Consider the following 22532-nt stretch of genomic DNA (forward strand, 5'->3'; position numbering starts at 1 on the left):
CCTTAGTGAGAGCATTGCACAAAATGTGCGATGCTCTCACTCAGGCAAAATGTGCAACGGTACTCTGCACAAAAAATAGGGCCTACGGTGTAACTATCAGCGAATCAGGTGAGAAACAGGCCAAACATCTGCTCAACTGATTCATCAAACTCCAACTCACCTAATCAGCGCCAGCATTCCCAGTGTAGGTGATCAGGGAAGTAACCGTTACATTTTTGAGAAATACCTCCGAATTAAATCTAAAATTGGGACAACTTCTTTAACAATAGGAGTTTTAGGCTGAGAAACCTCCTGAGAAATGTGCCCCGTTAACCGGAGGTCACCGGTTACGGTTCTTGGCTTAGTACAAAGAGGAGAAGAGTCAATTTTCTCTCTTAACTCTCAATTCGCTTTATTCACATCGTTAGATCATATACATATTGCTTATACGTCTGGTTAGATATAGACAAGCAGTTTGCACCAGGTTATACAGTTTTATACCCAAACTAGGATCTAAACACTATACATCTGGTTAGATATAGACATGCAGTTTGCACCAGGTTATACAGTTTTATACCCAAACTAGGATCTAAACGCACACCCACTAGGTTTCTCTGACACTCCCTGAGTGGTCACAGAATATAAAGGCGAATACCCGAAAAGGAGAGCTGATGCTGGCCAGGCGTTCCGTTCTCTCTCTTTCGACGTAGGTCCTTCCACTCCCGCGATGGTTGGTCTCCGGAGTCTTCACTCTGGCTCCACGCCCCAGATTCTTCATTCTTATTCTGAATCTTATCTCTTCAAGCTGTGCTGTCTCTCTCCCGTTGGTTGAGGCTTGCTCGCCTAGTCTGTGCCTTCTCCTCATTGGCTCTGTCCCAAGGACTTAGGTAGCATTACCTCATTACTCCTTTTCTAAATAAGGACTTGTGTCTTATCACATCTCCTTTGTCTTTGACAAAACTTGGTTAATTCAAACCGGTTCCAGCCAGCTCAGGCCAGCGACTGAACTCAGGTTACTTCAGTTCAAAAGTTGCTTTTGCCTGTGTGTCAGCAGTTCGGAATAAACTCAGTAGTTTCTGCATACCCTGGCCAACAGCCCTAATTAAATTCTTAACAAAGAGTCACATATAAAAATAAAAACACAATATGCAATGGAACCAACAATTCGATCTAGATTTTATTAGGACTTTAACTGTTGACAGAGCACTATTTCTCCTCTATGTATTTGCCCCCTCAGTTTCCCACTTATATCTTTCTAAAATTCCCTAATTTTTAACACTGATACTTGGCAACAAGATTTAAATTCCTTTGAAAGAACTATAGAGTTGTGATAATGGGGGACTTCAAATATCCTAATATAGACTGGGATAGTAATAGTGTAAAGGGCAAAGAGGGGGAGGAATTTCTGAAGTGTGTTCAGGAGGACCTCCTTGATCAGTATGTTTCCGGCCCAACGAGGAAGGAGGCATTGCTGGATTTAGTTCTGGGGAATGAAGTGGGTCAAGTGAAGCAAGTGTCAGTGGGGGGAACATTTAGGGAACAGTGATCATAGTATCATAAGGTTTAAATTAGTTATGGAAAAGGACAAGGAGCAATCTAGAGTAAAAATATTTAATTGGAGGAGGGCCAATTTCAGTGGGTTGAGAACAGATCTGGCCCGGGTAAATTGGAATCAAAGATTGGCAGGCAAAACTGTAATCGAACAATGGGCAGCCTTTAAAGAGGAGATGGTTTGGGTACAGTCTACGTAAATTCGACGAGGGGGAAAGGTAGGGCAACCAAACCCTGAGCTCCCTGGGTGATGAAGGAGATTGAGAGTAAGACAAAGCAGAAAAAGGGTGCATCAGATGTTAGGTTGATAATACAAGTGAGAACCAGGCTGAATATAGAAGTACGTAGGAGAAACGAAAAAGGAAATAAGAGGGACAAAGAGAGAGTATGAGAGCAGATTGGCGACTAACATGAAAGGGAATCCAAAACTCTTCTCTCGGCATTTAAATAGTAAACGGGTAGTAAGAAGAGGGTGGGGCAGATTACGGACAAAAAAGGAGATCGACGCATGGAGGTAGAGGGCATGGCTGAGGTATTAAATGAGTAATTTGCTTTTGTCTTTACCAAGGAAGAAGTTGCTGCCAAGTCACAGTAAAAGAGGTAGTTTTTTTTTTATTCGTTCATGGGATGTGGGCGTCACTGGCAAGCCCAGCATTTATTGCCCATCCCTAATTGCCCTTGAGAAGGTGGTGAGCCACCTTCTTGAACCGCTGCAGTCCATATGGTGGAGGTTCTCCCACAGTGCTGTTAGGAAGGGAGTTCCAGGATTTTGACCCAGCGACAATGAAGGAACGGTGATATATTTCCAAGGCGGGATGGTGTGTGACTTGGAGGGGAACGTGCAGGTGGTGTTGTTCCCATGTGCTTGCTGCCCTTGTCCTTCTAGGAGGTAGAAGTTGCGGGTTTGGGAGGTGCGGATTGAAGAAGCCTTGGCGAGTTGCTGCAGTGCATCCTGTAGATGGTACACACTGCAGCCACTGTGCGCCGGTGGTGAAGGGAGTGAATGTTTAGGGTGGTAGATGGGGTGCCAATCGAGCGGGCTGCTTTGTCCTGGATGGTGTCGAGTTTCTTGAGTGTTGTTGGAGTTGCACTCATCCAGGCAAGTGGAGAGTATTCCATCACATTCTTGACTTGTGCCTTGTAGATGGTATGACTGCAGCCACTGGAGTTACTAGTTGAGATACTAGATGGGCTAAAAATTGATAAAGAGGAGGTTCTAGAAAGGCTGGCTGTACTTAAAGTAGATAAGTCACCCTGTCCAGATGGGGTGCATCCTAGGTTGCTGAGGGAAGTAAGGGTGGAAATTGCAGAGGTGCTGGCCATAATCTTCCAATCCTCCTTAGATATAGAATCATAGAAAAGTTACAGCACAGAAGGAGGCCGTTCGGCCCATCGAGTCCATGCCGGCTCTATGCAAGAGCAATCCAGCTAGTCCCACTCCTCCGCCCTATCACCATAGCCCTGCAACTTTTTTACTTTCAAGTACTTATCCAATTCCCTTTAGAAAGCCATGATTGAATCTGCCTCCACCACCCCCTCGGGTAGTGCATTTAAGATCCTACCCACCCGCTGTGTGAAAAAGTTTTTCCTCATGTCACCTTTGGTTCTTTTGCCAATCACCTTAAATCTATGTCCTCTGGTTCTTGACCCTCCAATGGGAACAGTTTCTCTCTATCTACTCTGTCTAGACCCTTCATGATTTTGAATACCTCTATTAAATCTCCTCTTAACTTTCTCTGTTCCAAGGAGAACAACCCCAGCTTCTCCAGTCTATCCACATAACTAAAGTCCCTCATCCCTGGAATAATTCTAATAAATCTCTTCTGCACCCTCTATAAGGCCTTCAAATCTTTCTTAAAGTGCGGTGTCCAGAATTGGATACAATACTTCAGCTGTGGCCGAACCAGTGTTTTATAAAGGTTCATCAGGGCTTCCATGCTTTTGTACTCTATGCCTCTATTTATAAAGCCCAGGATCCAGTATGCTTTTTTAACCGCTTTCTCAACATGCCCTGCTACCTTCAACGATTTGCTGTACCCCTTTTAGAATTGTGCCCTTCAGTTTATATTGCCTCTCCTCATTATGGGGGTAGTGCCAGAGGACTGGAGAATTGCAAATGTTACACCCTTGTTCAAAAAAGGGTGTAGGATAAACCCAACAACTACAGGCCAGTCAGTTTAACCTCGGTGGTGGAGAAGCTTTTAGAAACAATAATCCGGGACAAAATTAATAGTCACTTGGACAAGGTAGATTAATAAAGGAAAGCCAGCACGGATTTGTTAAAGGCAAATCGTGTTTAACTAAATTGATTGAGTTTTTTGCTGAGGTAACAGAGAGGGTTGATGAGGGCAATGCAGTTGATGTTGTGTATATGGATTTTCAAAAGGCGTTTGATAAAGTGCCACATAACAGGCTCGTCAACAAAATTGAAGCCCAAGGAATAAAAGGGGCAGTGGCAGCATGGATATGAAATTGGCTAAGTGACAGGAAACAGAGAGTAGCGGTGAACGTTTCTTTTTCGGACTGGAGGAAGGTATACAGTGGTGTTCCCCAGGGGTCGGTACTAGGACCACTGCTTTTTTTGTTATATATTAATGACTTGGACTTGGGTATACAGGACACAATTTCAAAATTTGCAGATGACACAAAACTTGGAAGTGTAGTGAACAGTGAAGAGAATAGTAATAGACTTCAAGAGGACATGAATAGGCTGGTGGAATGGGCGGACACATGGCAGATGAAATTTAACACAGAGAAGTGCGAACTTATACATTTTGGCAGGAGGAATATGGAGAGGCAATATAAACTAAATGGTACAATCCTTACAAAAGAGAAGATTAAGAGGAGATTTGATAGAAGTGTTGAAAATCATGGTTTAGATAATGTAAATAAAGAGAAACTGTTTCCATTGGTGGAAGGGTCGAGAACCAGAGGACACAAATTTAAGGTGAATGGCAAAAGAACCAACGGTGACATGAGGAAAAACTTTTTTACGCACCAAGTAGTTATGATCTGGATTGCGCTGCCAGAAAGGGTGGTGGAAGCAGATTCAATCGCGGCTTTCAAAAAGGAATTGGATAAATACTTGAAGGGAAAAAATTTGCAGGGCTACGGGGAAAGAGCGGTGAAACCATTCTATGATTCTATTCTTTGTGTGATAATTTTAGTGCACTGATTAATGTATTTGCATCAAATTCTTGTGTGTGCTATTTAAGTCATTAATACATTTAAAATAAATCAGTGCACTAAAAACAGCACAGAGGAATTTCAGCCTCAAATAATTGTCTTTTCATGGCAGCATAGGAACAGGAGTAGGCCATTCAGCCCCTCCAGCCTGTTCTGCCACTCGGTGAGATCATGGCAGATCTGTATCCTAACTCAATTTAGCCGCCTTGGCTCCATATCCCTTAATACCCTTGGCTAGCAAAAATCTTATCAATCTCAGATTTAAAATTATTAATTGCACTAGCATCTACTGCTTTTTGTGGGAGAGAATTCCACTGTTCTACCACTATTTGCATGAAGAATTGTTTCCTAACTTCTCTCCTGAATGGCCTGGCTCTGATTTTAAGGTTATATCCCTTTGTCCTAAACTCCCCCACCAGAGGAAAAAGTTTCTCTATATCTACCCTATCAATTACTTTCAAAATCCTAAAAACCTTAATCAAATCACCACTTACCCATCTGTATTCCAGGGAATATAAACCTAGTTTATGTAATCTCTATTCATAAGTTAACCCTTGGAGTTCTGGTAACATTCTGGTGAATCTGCGCTGCATTCCTTCCAAGGCCAATATGTCTTTTCTAAGTTGCAATGCCCAGAACCGTACACAGTTGTGGTCTAACCAGGGCTTTGTATAGCTGTAGCAAAACTTCTTCCCCATGATATTCTATTCCTCTAGATGTGAAGGCTAATATTCCATTGACCTTTTTGATTTTTTTTGTACCTGAACATTATATTTTAATGAACAGTGTACATGGATCCCTAAATCTCTTTGGACCTCCTCAGTTCCTAACCTTTCATCATTTAAAAAAATCCCTGGATCTATCCTTTTTTAGTCCAAAATGGATGACCTCACACTTATTTGCATTGAAATCCATCTGCCACAGTTTTCTCCTTAATCCATCAATGTCTCTTTGTAATTATATGCCCCTGTCGACACTACTTACTATGCCTCCTATCTTTGTGTCATCGGCAAACTTAGATACATGGCTCTCTATAGTGCTATCCAAGTCATTAATAAATACAGTGAATAATTGAAGCCCCAGCATAGATCCTTGTGGGACACCACGAGTCACTTCATTCCAATTCAAGTACATACCCATTATCCCTACTTTCTAGTCTTCTATCACCGAACCAATCTCTTAACCAGGTCAATAAATTGCCTTCAATTCCATAAGCTTTAATTTTAGCTAACAATTTCTTATGTGGAACCTTATTGAATGCCTACAGGAAGTCCACATAAACTACATCCATAGACATTCCCCTATCTACTACATTAGTTACTTCCTCAAAAAATTCTGTTAGGTTCATTAGATATGATTTACCCGTTACCACTCCATGTTGGCTTTCTCTAATCAGCTCATATTTCTCTAAGTGCTCAGTCACACTGGGCCCGATTTTAGCAGGGGTGCGGGTTCTCGGCAGGTGGGCAAGCGGGTGCGTGGGTAACGCGCCCGGTGAAATTAGTGGGTTTCCCGCGCGATCGTAGCAGGCAACCCACCAATTGGAGCCACTTACCTGCTCCTCCGGGTTCCCCGCTGCTGGTCTGCGCGTCGGGCGGGCTGCACATGCGCAGTAAGATCTGTCAGCTGGAGGCGCTCTATTTAAAGGGGCAGTCCTCCACTGACAGATGCTGCAACAAATAGCAAAGATGACTGCATGGAGCAGCCCAGGGGGAAGGCTGCTCCCAGTTTAATGATGCCTCACCCCAGGTATCAATACATGGGGTGAGGAGGAGGGGGAGGACAGAGATCTTCCACCCAGCGGGCGGGAGGAAGCGGCCTGCCTCTGCCACCAGGAAGGCCTGGCTCAAGGTGGCAGAGGGGGTCACCAGCGCCACCAACATATCGCCCACCTGCACACAGTGCAGGAGGCGGTCCAATGACCTCAGTAGGTCAGCCACAGTGAGTACACGTAGTCTTTCCCCTGCACTCCGTCTGCCACATCACTGCCCCCACCCCACATCTCCTTCTGCACTGCCAACATTACTCTGTCACATCACCCCTCATACCCACTCAAACCCCATCCTCATCTTACCTGCACCTACTCACCTCACCAGTACTCACCCCGCCACTACCACGCAACCCAATCCTTATACAATCTCATGGCTCTATCCCATACTCACCCTCTCGTGCATCTCTCTCACGGCCAGCCTCACTCAACCTGCCACCACCTGTGCTGCAGCCACAGGGCATGCATCACATATGTGCAGTAGGCAGCGTAAGGCAAACGTGTCGTCAGCATGAAGGGGATGCACAAGGGTGTTTGAGGGTTTGTCATGGTTGTTACTTCTATTGAATTTCAGAACAACTCACATCACACATTATATTGGCACCACTACTGCCATGTCTTCGCGAATCCTGTCCGGTTTGTGCAATAATGCCCGCTCCTGGGTATCACTATGAGGACCCACCACTGATGCCACACATTGTGTTACTGCAGAGTGGGTGCAGGTGTATTTGCAGGGCTCTTCTGCGCAGACGACTGAGAGACATTGGCGATGTCCCCGGTTGCACCCTGGAAGGCTGTGGAGGAGAAGTTCGGGAGGGCAGTGGTGACTTTGACAGCGACAGGTAGGAAGATGGTGCACGGGCCAGCCAGGAGCAGCTCGGCATGAAAGAGGCTGCAGATGTCCACGGCTACATGTCGAGTGACTCTGAGCCTCCGTGTGTACTGCTGCTTAGAGAGGTCTAAGAGGCTGAGCCTCGGTATGTGGAACCTGTGGCGAGGGTAGTGCCCTCTGCGACGCATCTCTCTCTGCGGTAGCCCTCCCTCCTGCTGTACAGGTGGATGTGTCACAGCACTCTGTTGTGGAGCTCCACGTGTCAGAGGTGGACGGCGTGGATGGCGAGGCTGGTGATGCTGTTCGCTCTCAGAGGAGGTCATGACTGCAGCTACGGCGGCCCCCATCCGCAAGATGTACATCTGAGGGGGTCTGCAAGGTAGGTACATGTCTCCGGACCCCGGGGTAAGTGTGCAGGTTGGTGACTTTGACCGTCAGGAGGAGGGTGGTGGAGGCCAAACTTTGTCCCAAGTGACGGAGTGGCCTCCTGCAATGGGTGAGGGTCTCCCCCACCCCACCTGTCAAATGGACCTTTGCAGCTGCCACAGGCTGACAGCTGCAACACGTCCATTCGATCTGGGAGTGTTTCCCCCAGTGTGGGAAACAGTCCCATGTTGATCCAAAATCACACACAGTCCCTTAATCAGGTCAGTTAATGACCTGAAATAGCTACATAAATACTCTCAAGTGGCATCCCGCTGGCTTTAATTGCCTGCGGGATTCCCACCAGCGGGGGCTGCGCGCGCACGCCGGCGCGTCAGCGGGGAACCCGGAAGTGGGCGGGATCGAGGTGGGATCCGGTCGGGATCCTGGATTTTACGATTTTCGAGGCCCCCCCGCCGAGAACGCACCCGATAGCGGGTGCTAAAATCGGGCCCACTGTCTTTAGTTATAGATTCCAATAACTTTTGAAGTTGTTCGATCTAAAGGGACAATTCCTGAATCGAGAGAGCTTTGGAAGATTATGACTAAAGCATCTGAAATTTCTTCACCTACTTCCTTTAAAACTCTAGGGTGGAAAGCATCAGGTCCAGGAGATTTTTCAGTCTTTAGTCCCATTATTTTTTCTAATGCTGTTTTCTTGCTTACGTTAACTTTAATGAGTTCCTGTCCTTGATTCATTATTAGTTTTCCTGGAATGTCAGGTATATCATCCTCTTCCTCTAATGTGACTACTGACACAAAGTAATTATTCAACAAGTCTGCCATTTCCTTACTTTCATTTGCAATATTACCCATATTTGTTTTTAAAGGGCCTACATTACCCTTGACTACCCTTTTTCTTTTAATATAATTGTAAAAACTTTGTGATAATCTTGATTTCCCTCATACGTTTCTTTTTGTATTCCCTTTTTGCAGCTCTTACTATCTTTTTTGTCTTCCTTTGTTGTTCTTTATATCTATCCCAGTCCCCTGGATTTACACTCTTCTTTGCACTTTTGTATGCTCTTTCCTTTAGTTTTATGTTATTTCTTACTCTTTTGTCGACCGTGGCTGTTTTATTTGATAAGTAGAGCACTTGCTCCTCAGGGGTATATACTGTTCATCTGTAGTTTTGACCAGTTTGCTGTCATCAGTCTCGGTTTCATCCCGTTAAAATTACTCTTACCAAAATCTAGAATCTTAGTAACTGTGTTGTATTTCTCCTTTTCAAACCTAACATTGAATTCGATCATATTATGATCACTGTTAGATTCCCGGTGCAGACTGTCGGTACTCTTGGGTCTGCAATACAAAGTCATCTTGTCAGTGTTAATTTTCTAAGGGTAATTCATCAGCTAAATCTTCCTGTTTTTGGATTTTAATGGTCAACAAAGAAAATAATAAATGTTATTGGATATTATAATCAGGTTTACAATGAGCAGCCTGAGGTGGGATGTGGGTAGGGTGTCTTTAAATATCTACCAAATTTTAAGTCTTATTGAAAAGTAATTTTCCCCTTTTTTAAGTACATAAGAAAATTAAAAATATGACTTTTGTCATCATTCTGAAGTAAATTAAAGATGAAAGAACCCAGTGGACTGTTTTGAGATTTGTGGTGTACTAGGCTGGAGCTCTCCCTACAATTCTGTGAGATCCTGATTTCAATTAAGCCCCTTGAGGGAGGTACTGAGCCAAGACATGAGATTCCCTGTTGGAAATTTAGAGGGGAAATCAGAGAGCAAGTCACTGGAGATGTGAGCCAAACGAAGGTCAAATTGGGCAACTTCAGGTTGGTTTGTGATAATGTCAATTTTTGGTTCCAGTTTGTGTGTCTTTTTAAAGAAAATAGCAGCACACATGATGAGAGATCCAAAATGTGCTTGAGTATCTGCAGGCACTATCGAGCAGAGATCATCAAAAGAATCCTACTAGTGAGGAAGACTTTCCAATCTTTAGCTATGTTGGTGGGCTGATTCATCACACTTGGCTTGAGGAGAGCAAGAGTGTGCTTAACCCTTGGTGGCGTATGGATGAGTCTGCTTCCAATTTTTTGAAGTGTTGTGATGCGAAATGCATCTGTTCTCTGGAGGCCCAACAGCCACCAGGATATCTTCAAGTTTCTTAGCACCCAGATTTTGGGATCTTTGAAGCCAAGCCCTAAAAGTACACAAATTTCCATTCCTAGAACTATTCATTTCAACTTCTAGCAGCTGGTTCCATTGACAGAAGCGACAGAACAGACCTATCTGTCATCTTGGTCCTTATTGTGGGAATTAATGAAACAAGAGTAAGTCATTTACACAGTATGGGAGGGAATCTATATAAAAGAAGACCTAAATGTTGTTTTCTGTGCAGAGCTTTTCATAAAGGCACAAGAGAACTGAAGAGAATAGAAAACATTAGCAGATCCCCCTGGTTCTCTCACATCACCACAAGTATTGAAGGTCTGAGCACAATTCAGGCCTATAATAAAACAGATGATTTTATTGAGCGGTAAGTGGAGCTTTTATATCTCTGATATCATGCTTAGCGCAATGAAGATGATCAATTTTCTACAACCATAGTACTGTTTTCAATCTAAAGTTGATGTAAAAAAATGGTGTGCTTTATTATTTTACAGATTTAAAGACTTAAGTGATAAGAATTCAAGCCATTTTTTACTGTTTCATTGTTCCGTGCAATGGCTCGCTGTGAGAATCAATATCCTCACCGTTTTCATAATTCTTACTGTGGCTCTCTTTGTCACCCTAAGTCCTGACTCAGTTTCTGCATCAAAGAAGGGTCTTGCTTTTTCATATGCTTTTCAGGTGAGGAAACTAATTCCATTTCACTCCTTTTGTTTATCCTTATTGATTTCCAGAAGTACAGCATAATTGTTTCTGAGATAACACAGCTTGAAAAGAATTCTGAACAAAGTCAACTTCAACATGTTCGAGATTTTTTTATTCAGTGAAAAAGATATTGGACTCCACGAGAAAAGATTGGAAATAAAGATTCTACCTCGACTATATGGCATCAATTTTTAAAAAAAATCTGAGCTGTACTACAAAGGGTCCATGATCAGCACTGTTCTGGGAGAAGAAATGTGTGAATTTCAAAATCCATTTATAACAAGGGGAGAAAGTCCAATCTAGCTAACTTTTTTAATTCACAGCTGACATGTTGCTGAACCCTTACAGCCAGATCCAAAAAATTGTCTAAAGTATAAAGACTTATTGATAAGGTTCTTTTCGGAAAAAATAATCCTGTGGCTATGGGGGGTCTTCAATAAGTTAAATCATTTCACTCGTTTGATCAACAGAATCAGATATACTTTTTTCATATTGCATATTTTAACTTCTTGAATGATCATGAGAACACAGGAACAAGAGTGGACCGTTCAGCCCATAGACCCTACTCCACCATTTTGTTAACCGTGGCAGCTCTATTTCATTCGAAATCCCTGTCTTTTCTGTGTATTCTGCAATACGCTTACTCCCCAAATAAGCATCTATCTTCCTTTTAAATTCAATTGATTTTGCATCTATGGGTTTCTGATACAATGTGCTCCACATTCTTAACACTTCGTGTGAAAAAGTTTTTCTCTCAGTTTTTCCTGGGTTTGTTTTTGCCTGGTTTAGCTTGAAGTCCAAGATGATGTTCCTTTGTTCTGGATTCCCCATCTACTCTATCCAGTCCCTTCATTATTTTAAACACCACAATCAGATCACCACTTAACCGTTTCATTGCCATGGGCTATAACGCATTATAGCTCAGTCCTTTCATCCCAGTATTATCTCGATGAATCATTGTTGGATTTTATCCAAGACCAGTTATGTTACTTCTGTAATCCTAAGGGTAAATTTCACCATGCTCCCAATGGGCAGTCGTGTTTGCAGAAGTGTGGGTTGGAGATAAGGTCAGAATACTGTAATGCTAGTTCTCTGATCTGTGCTTGTTGAGTGCAGCTCTCCTCTGACAGTGCAGAATCAGTGAATTTACTCATCTCTTGGCCATAATTTGGATTTTAGATTTACCTGTTTCAGTTTTATTCCTTCCTCATTTCCTGTTAACCTGAGACAGAACACATATTTAAATTTGTCTTTTGAAGTAACTCTCTAGAAAGTGTACATAAAGAATTCATATACAATTATCTTACCCATTTTTGCATTTAATTTTAATTAGCATTTAGAAAGTATGTGCTATTATATTCCTAATTCAAATCTGGAGGTCCTCCAAGAAAGAACCAGTCCTGTATTGAGGGGCCTTAAGAGCATAAGAACATAGGAACAGGAGTAGACCATTCGGCCCATAGAGCCTACTCCACCATTTTGTTAGCCATGGTAACTCTTTCTTTCTCATTTGAAATCTCTGTCTTTTCTGTATATTCCTCAATACGCTTACTTCCCAAATAAGCATCTATCTTCTTTTTAAACTCAATTGATTTTGCATCTATGGCTTTTTTGGTAGAGTATGATCCACATTCTCAACACTTTGTGTGAACAAGTTTTTCCTGAATTTGTTTTTGCGTGGTTTAGCTTGAAGTCCACGATGCTGTTCCTTTGTTCTGGATGCCCTATCTACTCTATCCAGTGCCTTCATTATTTTAAACACCACAATTGATCATCACTTGGCCATCTCATTGCCATGGGATATAATGCATTATAGTTCAGTCCTTTCATCCCAGTATTATCTTGATTTTCTTCTAGACCAGTCTATCCTTCCTAAGGTGGAGTGCCTAAAAATGAAGCCTGACACATGCTCTGCATAATATGCAGTGGCACTTATTTGCCTTTATATTCACACACAGTGTGGCCTTGCTATTGAACCACCAATTAAGAGGCACAGAAACTCGAATCCCCAAATTTCAATAACTTTTTCTGTTACATTGATATGCTGAACAAACTAGACTTCACAATTAAGATTAGAAACTTTTCTATTGTTACACCCCCCCACAAAACTTTAAACCACAAAAATAATTATGCAAATAAATGCAATAACCTGAAATTACATAAATTAGTTCCAATAATAAGCAATAGCCTTATATCATATGGTTACAATATGTTTTTCAACATTCGTTAATTCCTACTGAAACCTTTCACCACCCTCCCAAACATTATAAAACATCCTACAACATCATCACTAAAGTAGATTGCCTGGTCATTTATCTCAGTACTGTTTGTGGCACCTTGCTGTGCACAATTTGGCTGCCCCGTTTCACTAGACTACAACAATGACTACACTTCAGAAGTACTTCATTATCGAAAATAAATAACTAGTCCGATTTTACCAAAACGGGTATATTTCTTGCAATTAAATAGTGCATCAGACCGCACAACTATTCTATAATTATGCAATGAGAAAAGATTTTGTGTACAATATCTATGTAGTAGCCCAAGGATTTTAATGCGCTTAAATGCTTTGAGAACTAAATTCTGTTTGTAACTTGCAGAATTAGCTTGTGAGAGTTGGCAGTAATAAAACAATTCTTCCTTTGCCAGATTCCCAGAAAAATGGCAAAATATCAACCTCAATAGAGTTTCTCATTTTGTTACAAAATGCTCCTGCTGTGTCAATTTGTAAAAACAATGTGATTTCAGCATTAAAGACAATTTATACTGTTCCTTTGTGCATTTAAAAAAAATAAAATCAGTGGTTTTGCAAATGTGGATACTAGCAGAATGAGTAGTCTGGTCACTTAAGTACTAAATTTAAATCCCCATTAATGAATCACACTATTTGGTTCAATCAATGCATTATTGTGTAACATGTAAATTGCACCACCATCATAATGAAAAGGCCTCATATTTTAAATACCATATGCCATGGCTAACATGATGAAAAAGAGGCATTTTTCAATTAGATTGCCTTCCTTTCTGTCCCCTTTATCTACCAAAAGAAACCAGCACGAGAACTTTGTTTGTGCAATGAAGTATTCAAACCAACAAACAAGCAACAAAAAAAAACAAAAATTCCCCCAAAAAATGCACTCCTACAAAGCCAGTCTTCAAAAGAGGTAAACTATAAATTCCTTTATTATTTCAAAAATTAAATATAGTGGCCCTGAAATGTCTTGAGTGATGGTCCAGTGGTTAAGCCAGCATCATGCCCAATGGTACCATCAAATGCTTACCACATCAGAGTTTTTAGGGTTAGTGGGAAGGCACCTCATTTACAATAGACAGGCAGGTAGATTTCCAGTGCCTGCCTCCCTTTGACTGCTAGAAACTTTGGCGCATGCCTATTCTTGAGAAGAGGGCCAATCTGCCAAAAAAAAATGTTTTTTAAATCGAATGTCTATTCTTCGGGTGTTCAGGCCATTTGCTTGTCCTGGATTCCACGGTGGAGCTACATCCAGCCTCCACTGATACACTGGGTCCTGAATAAGGATGAAGTCATGACATAGGGAGTCCCTGCCCCTGGATCCACTCCCTGGCCATCATTTGCCTTATGAAGAGAAGTTTCTATCCCTTACAAGGCAAACAGGAAGCACCCAGAAACAATACAAACCCATGCAACTGGGAGATTCCCCAAGGAATGCCAGGGCCAGTATATTTATTTACTTATCTCTTATTGCAATGCAACATATTCACAAATATGCAGTATTGAATTAGAAATGTTCTTTGCTTGTAGCTGATGGGATTGTTACAAATCTGTATAAGAATGGGCATTGAAACAGAATCCACATTCATATCTGTAGAACGAATAATGGAATATATACAGGTGAGCACATATAGACATGAATACATTCTGAATCCCAATTCACTGAAGTACTTTTGTTTCACTGTTGTTTACAATTATATATTTCTATCAGACCGATGTTTCAGAAGCCCCACTTCATGTTAAAAATGCAAGTGTTCCCAAGGAATGGCCAAATCGTGGTGCAATCACATTTAAGAATTATCAGATGAAATACAGAGAAAACACTCCAATAGTCCTAAAGGGATTGCATTTACATATAGATGCTCAGGAAAAAATTGGAATTGTTGGAAGAACAGGATCCGGTAAGAGATTTTTAAAAATAAGTAACTACTCCTGGTTACCAGAATACAGTACATAGAAAATGATACTGCAATATAAATGCCTTGTTTAGTCAGAAATTATAACAAAAGAAGCAGTTATGTGGGAGACAGTAGTGTATAATTATGTTATGGTCACTGTTTGCCAGATGGTCCCCTATCCTCACATTGCCTACATGGCCCATTTTACTTTCTGGAACTAGATCTGGCACTGCTTCTTTCCTTGTTGGTCTGAAAACATATTGATCCAGAATGCAGTTCTAGACACATTGTAGAAACCCCACTCCTTTGCCACTTACATTAGTCTAACCCTAATCTATCTTTGGATAATTTAAGTCACTTATTATGACCCTGTTCCACTTGCATTTTTTTCTATTTTATCAACATATCTATTTCCCTATTTCCTTTACACTGTTCAGGAGTCCATAATATACTCCAAATAGAGAAACAGTTCCCTTCCTATTCCTTAACTGTAACCAAAGAGATTCAGGTTATATACCATCCCCTACACCATCCCTATGACCTAGTGCTGTAATGGAATCCAACACTTCCACCACTCCTTTTTTCCTGGTTGATCCTTCCTGAATATTTTGTAACCAGAAATGTCCAGCTCCCAGCATTGACTTAAGCTATCGCTCTGGTTTGCCAAATCCCAGATTCTTACAGATGCAAAACAATCTTTTTTAAAAGCAGAGAAAAAGAGCCAATCATTGATCTGAATCCTGAAACTTCTGAACAGCTACAAGTGCCCTCTGATTGCTCTCATGAATTTATAAGTAACGAAAATGACTTTAATTTGCCTTTAAGAGGAGTGCCCTAAAGGAACAGGACAGACGAGAAGCTAAACATCGCAAGCATGTTCCAGACTCTAGATTACACATGAACAACACCCCCGTAGATGCAAGGGTGGTGCCAGAGGACTGGAGAATTGCAAATGTTACACCTTTGTTCAAAAAAGAGTGCAAGTATAAACCCAGCAACTATAGGCCAGTCAGTTTAACCTCAGTGGTGGGGAAACTTTTAGAAATGATAATCTGGGACAGAATTAACAGTCACTTGGATGAGTGTGAATTGATTAGGAAAGCCAGCACAGATTTGTTAAAGGCAAATTGTGTTTAACTAACCTGATAGAGTTTTTTAATGAGGTAACAGAGAGGGTAGATGAGGGCAATGCAGTTGATGTGGTGTATATGGACTTTCGAAAGGCCTTTAATAAAGTGCCGCATGGTAGGCTTATCATCAAGATTGCGGCCCATGGAATAAAGGGATCAGTAGCAACATGGATACAGAATTGGCTAAGGGTCAGGAAACAGAGAGTAGTGGTGAACAGTTATTTTTTGGACTGGAGGTGTACAATGGTGTTCCCCAGGGGTCAGTACTAGGACCACTGCTTTTCTTGAAATATATTAATGACTTGGACTTGGGTGTAAAGGGCACAATTTCAAAATTTGCAGATGACAAAACTTGCAAGGGTAGTAAACGGTGAGGAGGATAGTGATAGACTTCAAGAGGATATAGACAGGCTGGTGGCATGGGCGTACACGTGGCAGATGAAATTTAATGCAGAGACAGTTGCGAGGAGATTTGATAGAAGTATTCAAAATCATGAAGGGTCTAGACAGAGTAGATAGAGAGAAACTGTTCCCATTGGCAGAAGGGTCAAGAACCAGAGGCCATAGATTTAAGGTGATTGGCAAAAGAACCAAAGGCGATATGAGGAAAATCTTTTTTACACAGCGAGTGGTTAGGATCTGGAATGCAGTGCCACAGGGGGTGGTGGAGGCAGTTTCAATCATGGCCTGCAAAGGGGAACTAGATAAGTACTTGAAAGGAAAAAAATTTGCAGGGCTACCGGGAAAGGGCGGGGGAGTGGGACTAGCTGGATTGCTTTTACGTAGAGCCAACGTGGACCCCTTGGGCCAAATGGCCTCCTTCCATAATGTAACCTTTCTATGATTCTATAGTAGATCTGCTACTCTTAGTAAAAAGCTACTAAACCTTTTCATTACAATTAGTACCATCATCAGAGTAGAAAATGGAAATTTTTGGGGTGGCGTGACCCAGTTATAAATAAAAGCCCATGACAAATGTTAACACATATGAGTGACTACTTTTCTAAGCAAGTTTATTACCCCATACACTGTACTGTCTCCAACAATGAGTTGTGGTGGATCAAAACTGCAGAAGCAAGAGCTAAAAATATCAACATTAAGCCTTCCTTGCCCCTTCCTCCCCTTATAAAGCACAACCAATGACTTTAATAGAAATTCAATATGGGGGGAGGGGAGAGCAGGGAGTATGAAGTTAGCAGTGCAAAACTGAAATCTCAAACAATTCAAGGCATTTGTGGTTGCTGAGGATAAAGTAAGGAAGGAATTCTTTCTTTAGCATCAATCTGCATTTCTTGGGCATCCAAAATGTTTGGATTAAGGGTTTGCAGGGATAATTTCATGATTCCGTGCTTCTCGTTTGAAGTGTATTTACAAGGAGCACAGATCGGAAGTATGGCTGCAGCATCTTTGCCCCAGTCCTGCCATCCACACCCCGTGAGCTCCCCGATAGAAACGTGAGATTGGAGAAGATCCCTAGAATGTAAGGGTTCAGTTGAAGTAGCAGAAAGTTACAGTTTACAATATGTTAAGTAATATAGTATAATATCCCTGAAGTCTTGGTTCAGCATCCTTATTCTGATATCACTTCGATATCATACAAACGAACTTCTAAAATGTTGAATTTCCTGTTGCAGGAAAGTCATCACTGAGTGCTGCACTGTTCAGATTAGTTGAACCGGTCGCAGGGACCATCCTGATTGATGACATTGATGTTTGCACTGTTGCTTTGGAAGATCTGCGAAGTAAACTTTCAGTCATTCCACAGGACCCTGTTCTGTTTGTTGGTACAGTGAGGTAAGAATTCTTCATGTATTACACAATTATTACCAGATGTTGATTGGCATGATATAATATTGCTTTATTTTTAATTTGCTCCATGGTTTATGTTGAGGAGCCTTTCCTGCACACTGCACTTTCCTTGGATGTGCAGAGACTTGTTCCCAGCTTTCTATCCACACCTTTGGCAGCCACTCGGAAGTGCACAAGTGGATTGTGGCATGACTCTCCTTTTGATTTTTGTTCCCATCTCATCCTGTAGGAAAATGTGTGACCTACACTTGGCACCTCCCATGTGGTACAAGCCCATATTCCTGCTATTGTGGTTCACAGCAGAGCTCCAATGGGCTGTGCCACCTTAAGATTCACTAGAGTTCAGAAAATGCACACCGTACAGATTAAAAGCAAGAAAGTAGGAATAAGGTACAGGGAAAGTCAAATATTATTAGTCAATAAAACAGTTGTCATGCAACCATAATTCAATTAATAAAAATGTTTATTAAAATACTAAAGACAGGTACACTGGTTACTTTTATTGGTAGATGTTTCTCATGAAGTGACTTCTGTCTCACTGGCATCATTATAGGCCTCCATTGTTTTTTTTCCTAGAGAAATGTTTCAGTTTCAACAAAACCAAGTCTAAATATCGAAGTTGTTAGCACCCAATATCCCCTCTGGAAACATTAAATCACCTGGTCCAAGTCGCTGTGTTACCTATTACCTTCTCCTTTTGCTTTTGTAATGGAACTGGAAGTGTTATAATTTTCATCAATTCTTGACAAGGTTCTAATCCACGAATAGGAATTTATTATAATCGGAGAACGCTGAGTAAATTTGAGATATTGCAGATATTTGCATTTCATAGTATTATCTACAGGGTTTGTATTAAATCAGATAGTATCTCCTCACAAAGCTAGTGATTATTCCTCACAGGGTTTGAAAGTGACAGGATGATTTATTAATAACATTGCTTATATCCTGTCATATTGTTCTGTTCTGAATTTTTAACTGTAACACTTCTTTAAACCTTGCGCTATCTTGTTTAAATTTCTGTGGTATTTAGCATCCTGACAACCAAGCTTTTGGCTGCTTTAAAATAATAGCACTTTACTTCAATTCCATAGTCAATTATATAAATGTATTGCATTGAGTTGAATTCATCTCTAGCTGATTAAATCCTGTACTTTTTCCATAGGTACAACTTAGACCCTTTTAGGAATTACAAGGAGAATGCAATTTGGGAAGCTCTTGAAAGGACCTACATGAAGGATATAGTATGTTTAAAACAATTTAAAAACAAAAACACAGTTCATTAATATTAATAAATTAGGTGATTATGTTTTAGCAACACTAGGCTGTTATGGTACGAAAATGATTTTTCATAATCACAGCAGGTGTTGTTTTATAGATTATTTCAGCAGAAGCTCCAGATAATGTGTTGAGACACTTTTTAGGTAGTAAAACAGATACATTATTTACCTCAGATCTTATTTTATAATCTTATGACAGTCAGAGCAGCTTGTACATGACAGTGCTTTAAATTCACTTTGTGTTAGAATACTCAAGTTGCTATACCATCTGTTTATTTGTTCCAAAGCAAAGATTCGTTCTTCATAAGGTATGAGCCCTAAAAGAATACTACCTCCTAATTAATGCATTTATTTTAGAAGAAACAAACTGCAGGAAAACTTGGTCCCCAGATGTATCGACTGTGAGTGACTATCCCTTCCTCCAGTATCGAAGAAAAAAACCAATAACTTTGGCCAACACAATTTCAGAAGTGCTATTATCCAACAGTCACCATATAAAAAGGTTGCCACCAGTCAGCCCAGTCCAACAAAGTATTAACACCATGCTAGCTTCATTGTTGTTAAGATATATAAAATAGGACCCAGCTAATATAAACAGCAATCTTGATGAGACAAAAAAAACACTATGACTATGAAGGTACTTATTCTACTATCTAGACCACCACAACCCTGATAATCAGTAGGAACAAAGGCATTGGTTACATTCCCATGTACACAGACTGGTTACAGATTATTTTTAAACTTTTATGGGACAAACGTAACAATTATCAGAGAAACAAAGTTACTGTTACCTGTTCATTGTAAAAAATGTTTTTTTTAAAAAAAAGATATCAAAACTTCCAAAGAAACTGGAGTCAGAGGTGACGGAAAATGGAGAAAACTTTTCTGTTGGAGAGCGTCAGTTGCTTTGCATGGCAAGAGCACTCCTGAGAAATTCAAAGGTAAGAAAAACAAACTGGAAATTAAGCTTTACAAAAAGATGAAAAGAAATAAATGACTAAACAGATGTTATCAAAAAAGTCTTGAAGTTGACAGTTGCTGAAAACAGACCTGTTACATTAAAGCACCACCAAATGCAGTGTGGATAGCTTTAATCCTATAAAGTCTAAAAACAATTGAAAAGAAAGAAATTCCATCTTTAGAGCATCTTATCACATTTCTCATGTATTGCTTCATGTGAAAGGAATTACTTTTTGAAGTATAGTCACTGTTATGTAGACAAACAAAATTCGTTTGTAAAATTAAATTAAATGAATTGGGTGATTTCAAGTATAGTAAGCAGGCTCCTGCAACTGGTAAAATTGTTTCTGTGGACTTATGAGTACACTTGTAAAACAAAACATACTAAAATGTGATCCGATATCATACTAATTACAGTACTTTTTCTTAACATTGTGATTTTTAATTTCTCTTCCTCATCACGTCCAGCCTGCACATCTTACTGCTCTGTTTGTCTACGTGACAACAGCATTTCCACTTCAAAATAATTCATTTTCTGAATTGTTTTGCAACATCCTGAGGATGTGAAAGGCACTATATAAATGCAAATCTTTCTTTCGACTGAAGAATTCTATATGACTAATTTACTGTAACATTTCTCCATTAGATTATAGTTTTAGATGAAGCTACAGCCTCCATTGATTCACAAACAGATTCATTGGTTCAACACAAAATCAGAGAAGCCTTGAAAGACTGCACAGTACTGACAATTGCTCATCAAATAAACACAGTTCTGGAATGTGACAGAATTCTAGTTATGGATAATGGAGAGGTAAGGAATATCGTGTAGAACAATACATTATTGTACAAATGCTGGAGGCTAGTATTTTTTATCTTGGTACTATTAGTAGGTTTCTGCTGACAGTACCAATAGGCAACACTGCTTCTGGATAATTGAAATGTTTTCCCCTCCTGGTTACAACAGCTGTATTACCATGTTTAATCACTTGACCATCAGACTTTGACCACTGCAATGACCATGTTTCTAGACTGTTGTCCTTGAGCTAGAAAAAAGCAGGTCGTCACCCAAGAGTTGGCTAGTTGGAAAGCTTTAAATAGTTCCATCCTATGCCGACATAACAACAGTGACTGCAAATCCAAATAATTATACTTGTATGCAGTCAAGTACTTGAGACAATATGATATAAATGAAAGTTCTTTCTTTACTTTTAGAATATATAGATGGAGTTTTTAGTTGCAACTGTTGATAAAGATTATAAAATATTCATGGTTATAAGACTAACCTATAATTGTATCTCCTCCCCAAGAATTGGAAAATGTGGTGATGGGATGGTAGTTGTGTTTTCCCTCCCCCATTAGATAGGCCAACCCTGTAATGTTCATCTTTACCACATGCTAAAATTCACAACACTGGTTGTAACGTCATTCTTCATTGTAGCCAGCATGAAAATACAGCTCAGTGTTTTTTTATTATTAGTCTTCATTTGTTGGAATACTGATACGATAATTACACTATTTCTGCTACTCTTTTTCAGGTTGTGGAATTTGACAAGCCAGCTGTGCTGGTACAGAATCAGAATTCAATTTTTGCATCTATGCTGGCTGCTACCAACAAAATGAAGTCATAATTATGAAAAGAAAGTTCATATCAGTGTTAAGAATTCCTACAGAAAGATACTTTGATTAGATCAGGGAAAGAGTGATACAAATGTTCTTAGATATTAATGTACATAGGGGGCTGAATGCAATTTTTTTGAATAAACCAATGTAATAAGCAATTACTAATATAATCTCATGTTTCAACTATTGACAGGTGAAAATAAATTGGTTCAAAGTTTCATTCTAGTGATGATATTGAAGTTGTATATCATCGGGATCTTAGGTAATTTATTTCAAAAATTAAAACATTAAAAACTCAATGTAAAAAAATATATTCTGGTCTGTATTACATTATTGATGGGAATTCCTTATTACAATTACAGTTACACACACAAGATTAAGATCAATTATTGCTAGCTATCTTCCGCAAGCTGGAAGGAATTCACATTACTGCCTGGCCAATATTTCAGGGCAAAGCAGGGGCAGGCATAGTTTGCAAGTCCTTGGTATGAATGGTCTGATTGCTGCAATGTTGCCTGAATGGGAACCCAGTCAAGTTGCCAGAATAAATACTGTTAGGGGAATGTTTACATATTAGCACAGTTATGACGGTAGCTGTTAAAACAAAAGGTAGATTGCATGCAGAGGCTTTGCGCTGTACCTGTAACAAAAGCAGAAAATGCTGGAAATAATCAGCAGTTGAGGAAGCATCTGTGGAGACAACAGACAAGTAACGTTACAGCTGTGGACACTTCATTGGAATCTATTTTATAATGTCTTTCACAGCTGCCTGTAGAACATGTTAATTACCATCCAGTGTGTGTAATTTAAAGTGCTTGGCACAGATTAAGGAAACAAGCCATCCCATTCAATTCCAAAACATCTTAAAGAATTGATATTTCTGGGGGTAGTGGCATGAATTAACAGCTGTGTCTGGGATAGAGTGATGGGGAGATCTAATGATTTTTTGTAGTCCCTTTGATGGACAGCTCGGGGCCAGCAGCTTCTGACTGTGGATTTATTTGGAGTACCTGAGCT

General features: G+C 40.3%; 1 protein-coding gene across 1 annotated transcript in view; it reads left to right on the forward strand.

The window, feature by feature from the left end:
• abcc12 (ATP-binding cassette, sub-family C (CFTR/MRP), member 12) overlaps positions 1-21704 on the forward strand; it is a 90911-nt gene extending 69207 nt beyond the window's left edge. Inside the window, exons 21-29 of the mRNA XM_067997573.1 lie at positions 10095-10232; positions 10360-10546; positions 14352-14441; positions 14533-14722; positions 17484-17643; positions 18821-18899; positions 19763-19876; positions 20542-20706; positions 21431-21704. Coding sequence (XP_067853674.1) covers positions 10095-10232; positions 10360-10546; positions 14352-14441; positions 14533-14722; positions 17484-17643; positions 18821-18899; positions 19763-19876; positions 20542-20706; positions 21431-21523 — 1216 coding nt within the window. The 3' untranslated portion in view covers positions 21524-21704. The remainder of the gene's footprint in view (positions 1-10094; positions 10233-10359; positions 10547-14351; positions 14442-14532; positions 14723-17483; positions 17644-18820; positions 18900-19762; positions 19877-20541; positions 20707-21430) is intronic.
• The last annotated feature ends 828 nt before the right edge of the window (positions 21705-22532 follow it).

Source organism: Heptranchias perlo, chromosome 16 (genome assembly GCF_035084215.1).
Source record: "Heptranchias perlo isolate sHepPer1 chromosome 16, sHepPer1.hap1, whole genome shotgun sequence".
NCBI classification, from domain to species: domain Eukaryota; kingdom Metazoa; phylum Chordata; class Chondrichthyes; order Hexanchiformes; family Hexanchidae; genus Heptranchias; species Heptranchias perlo.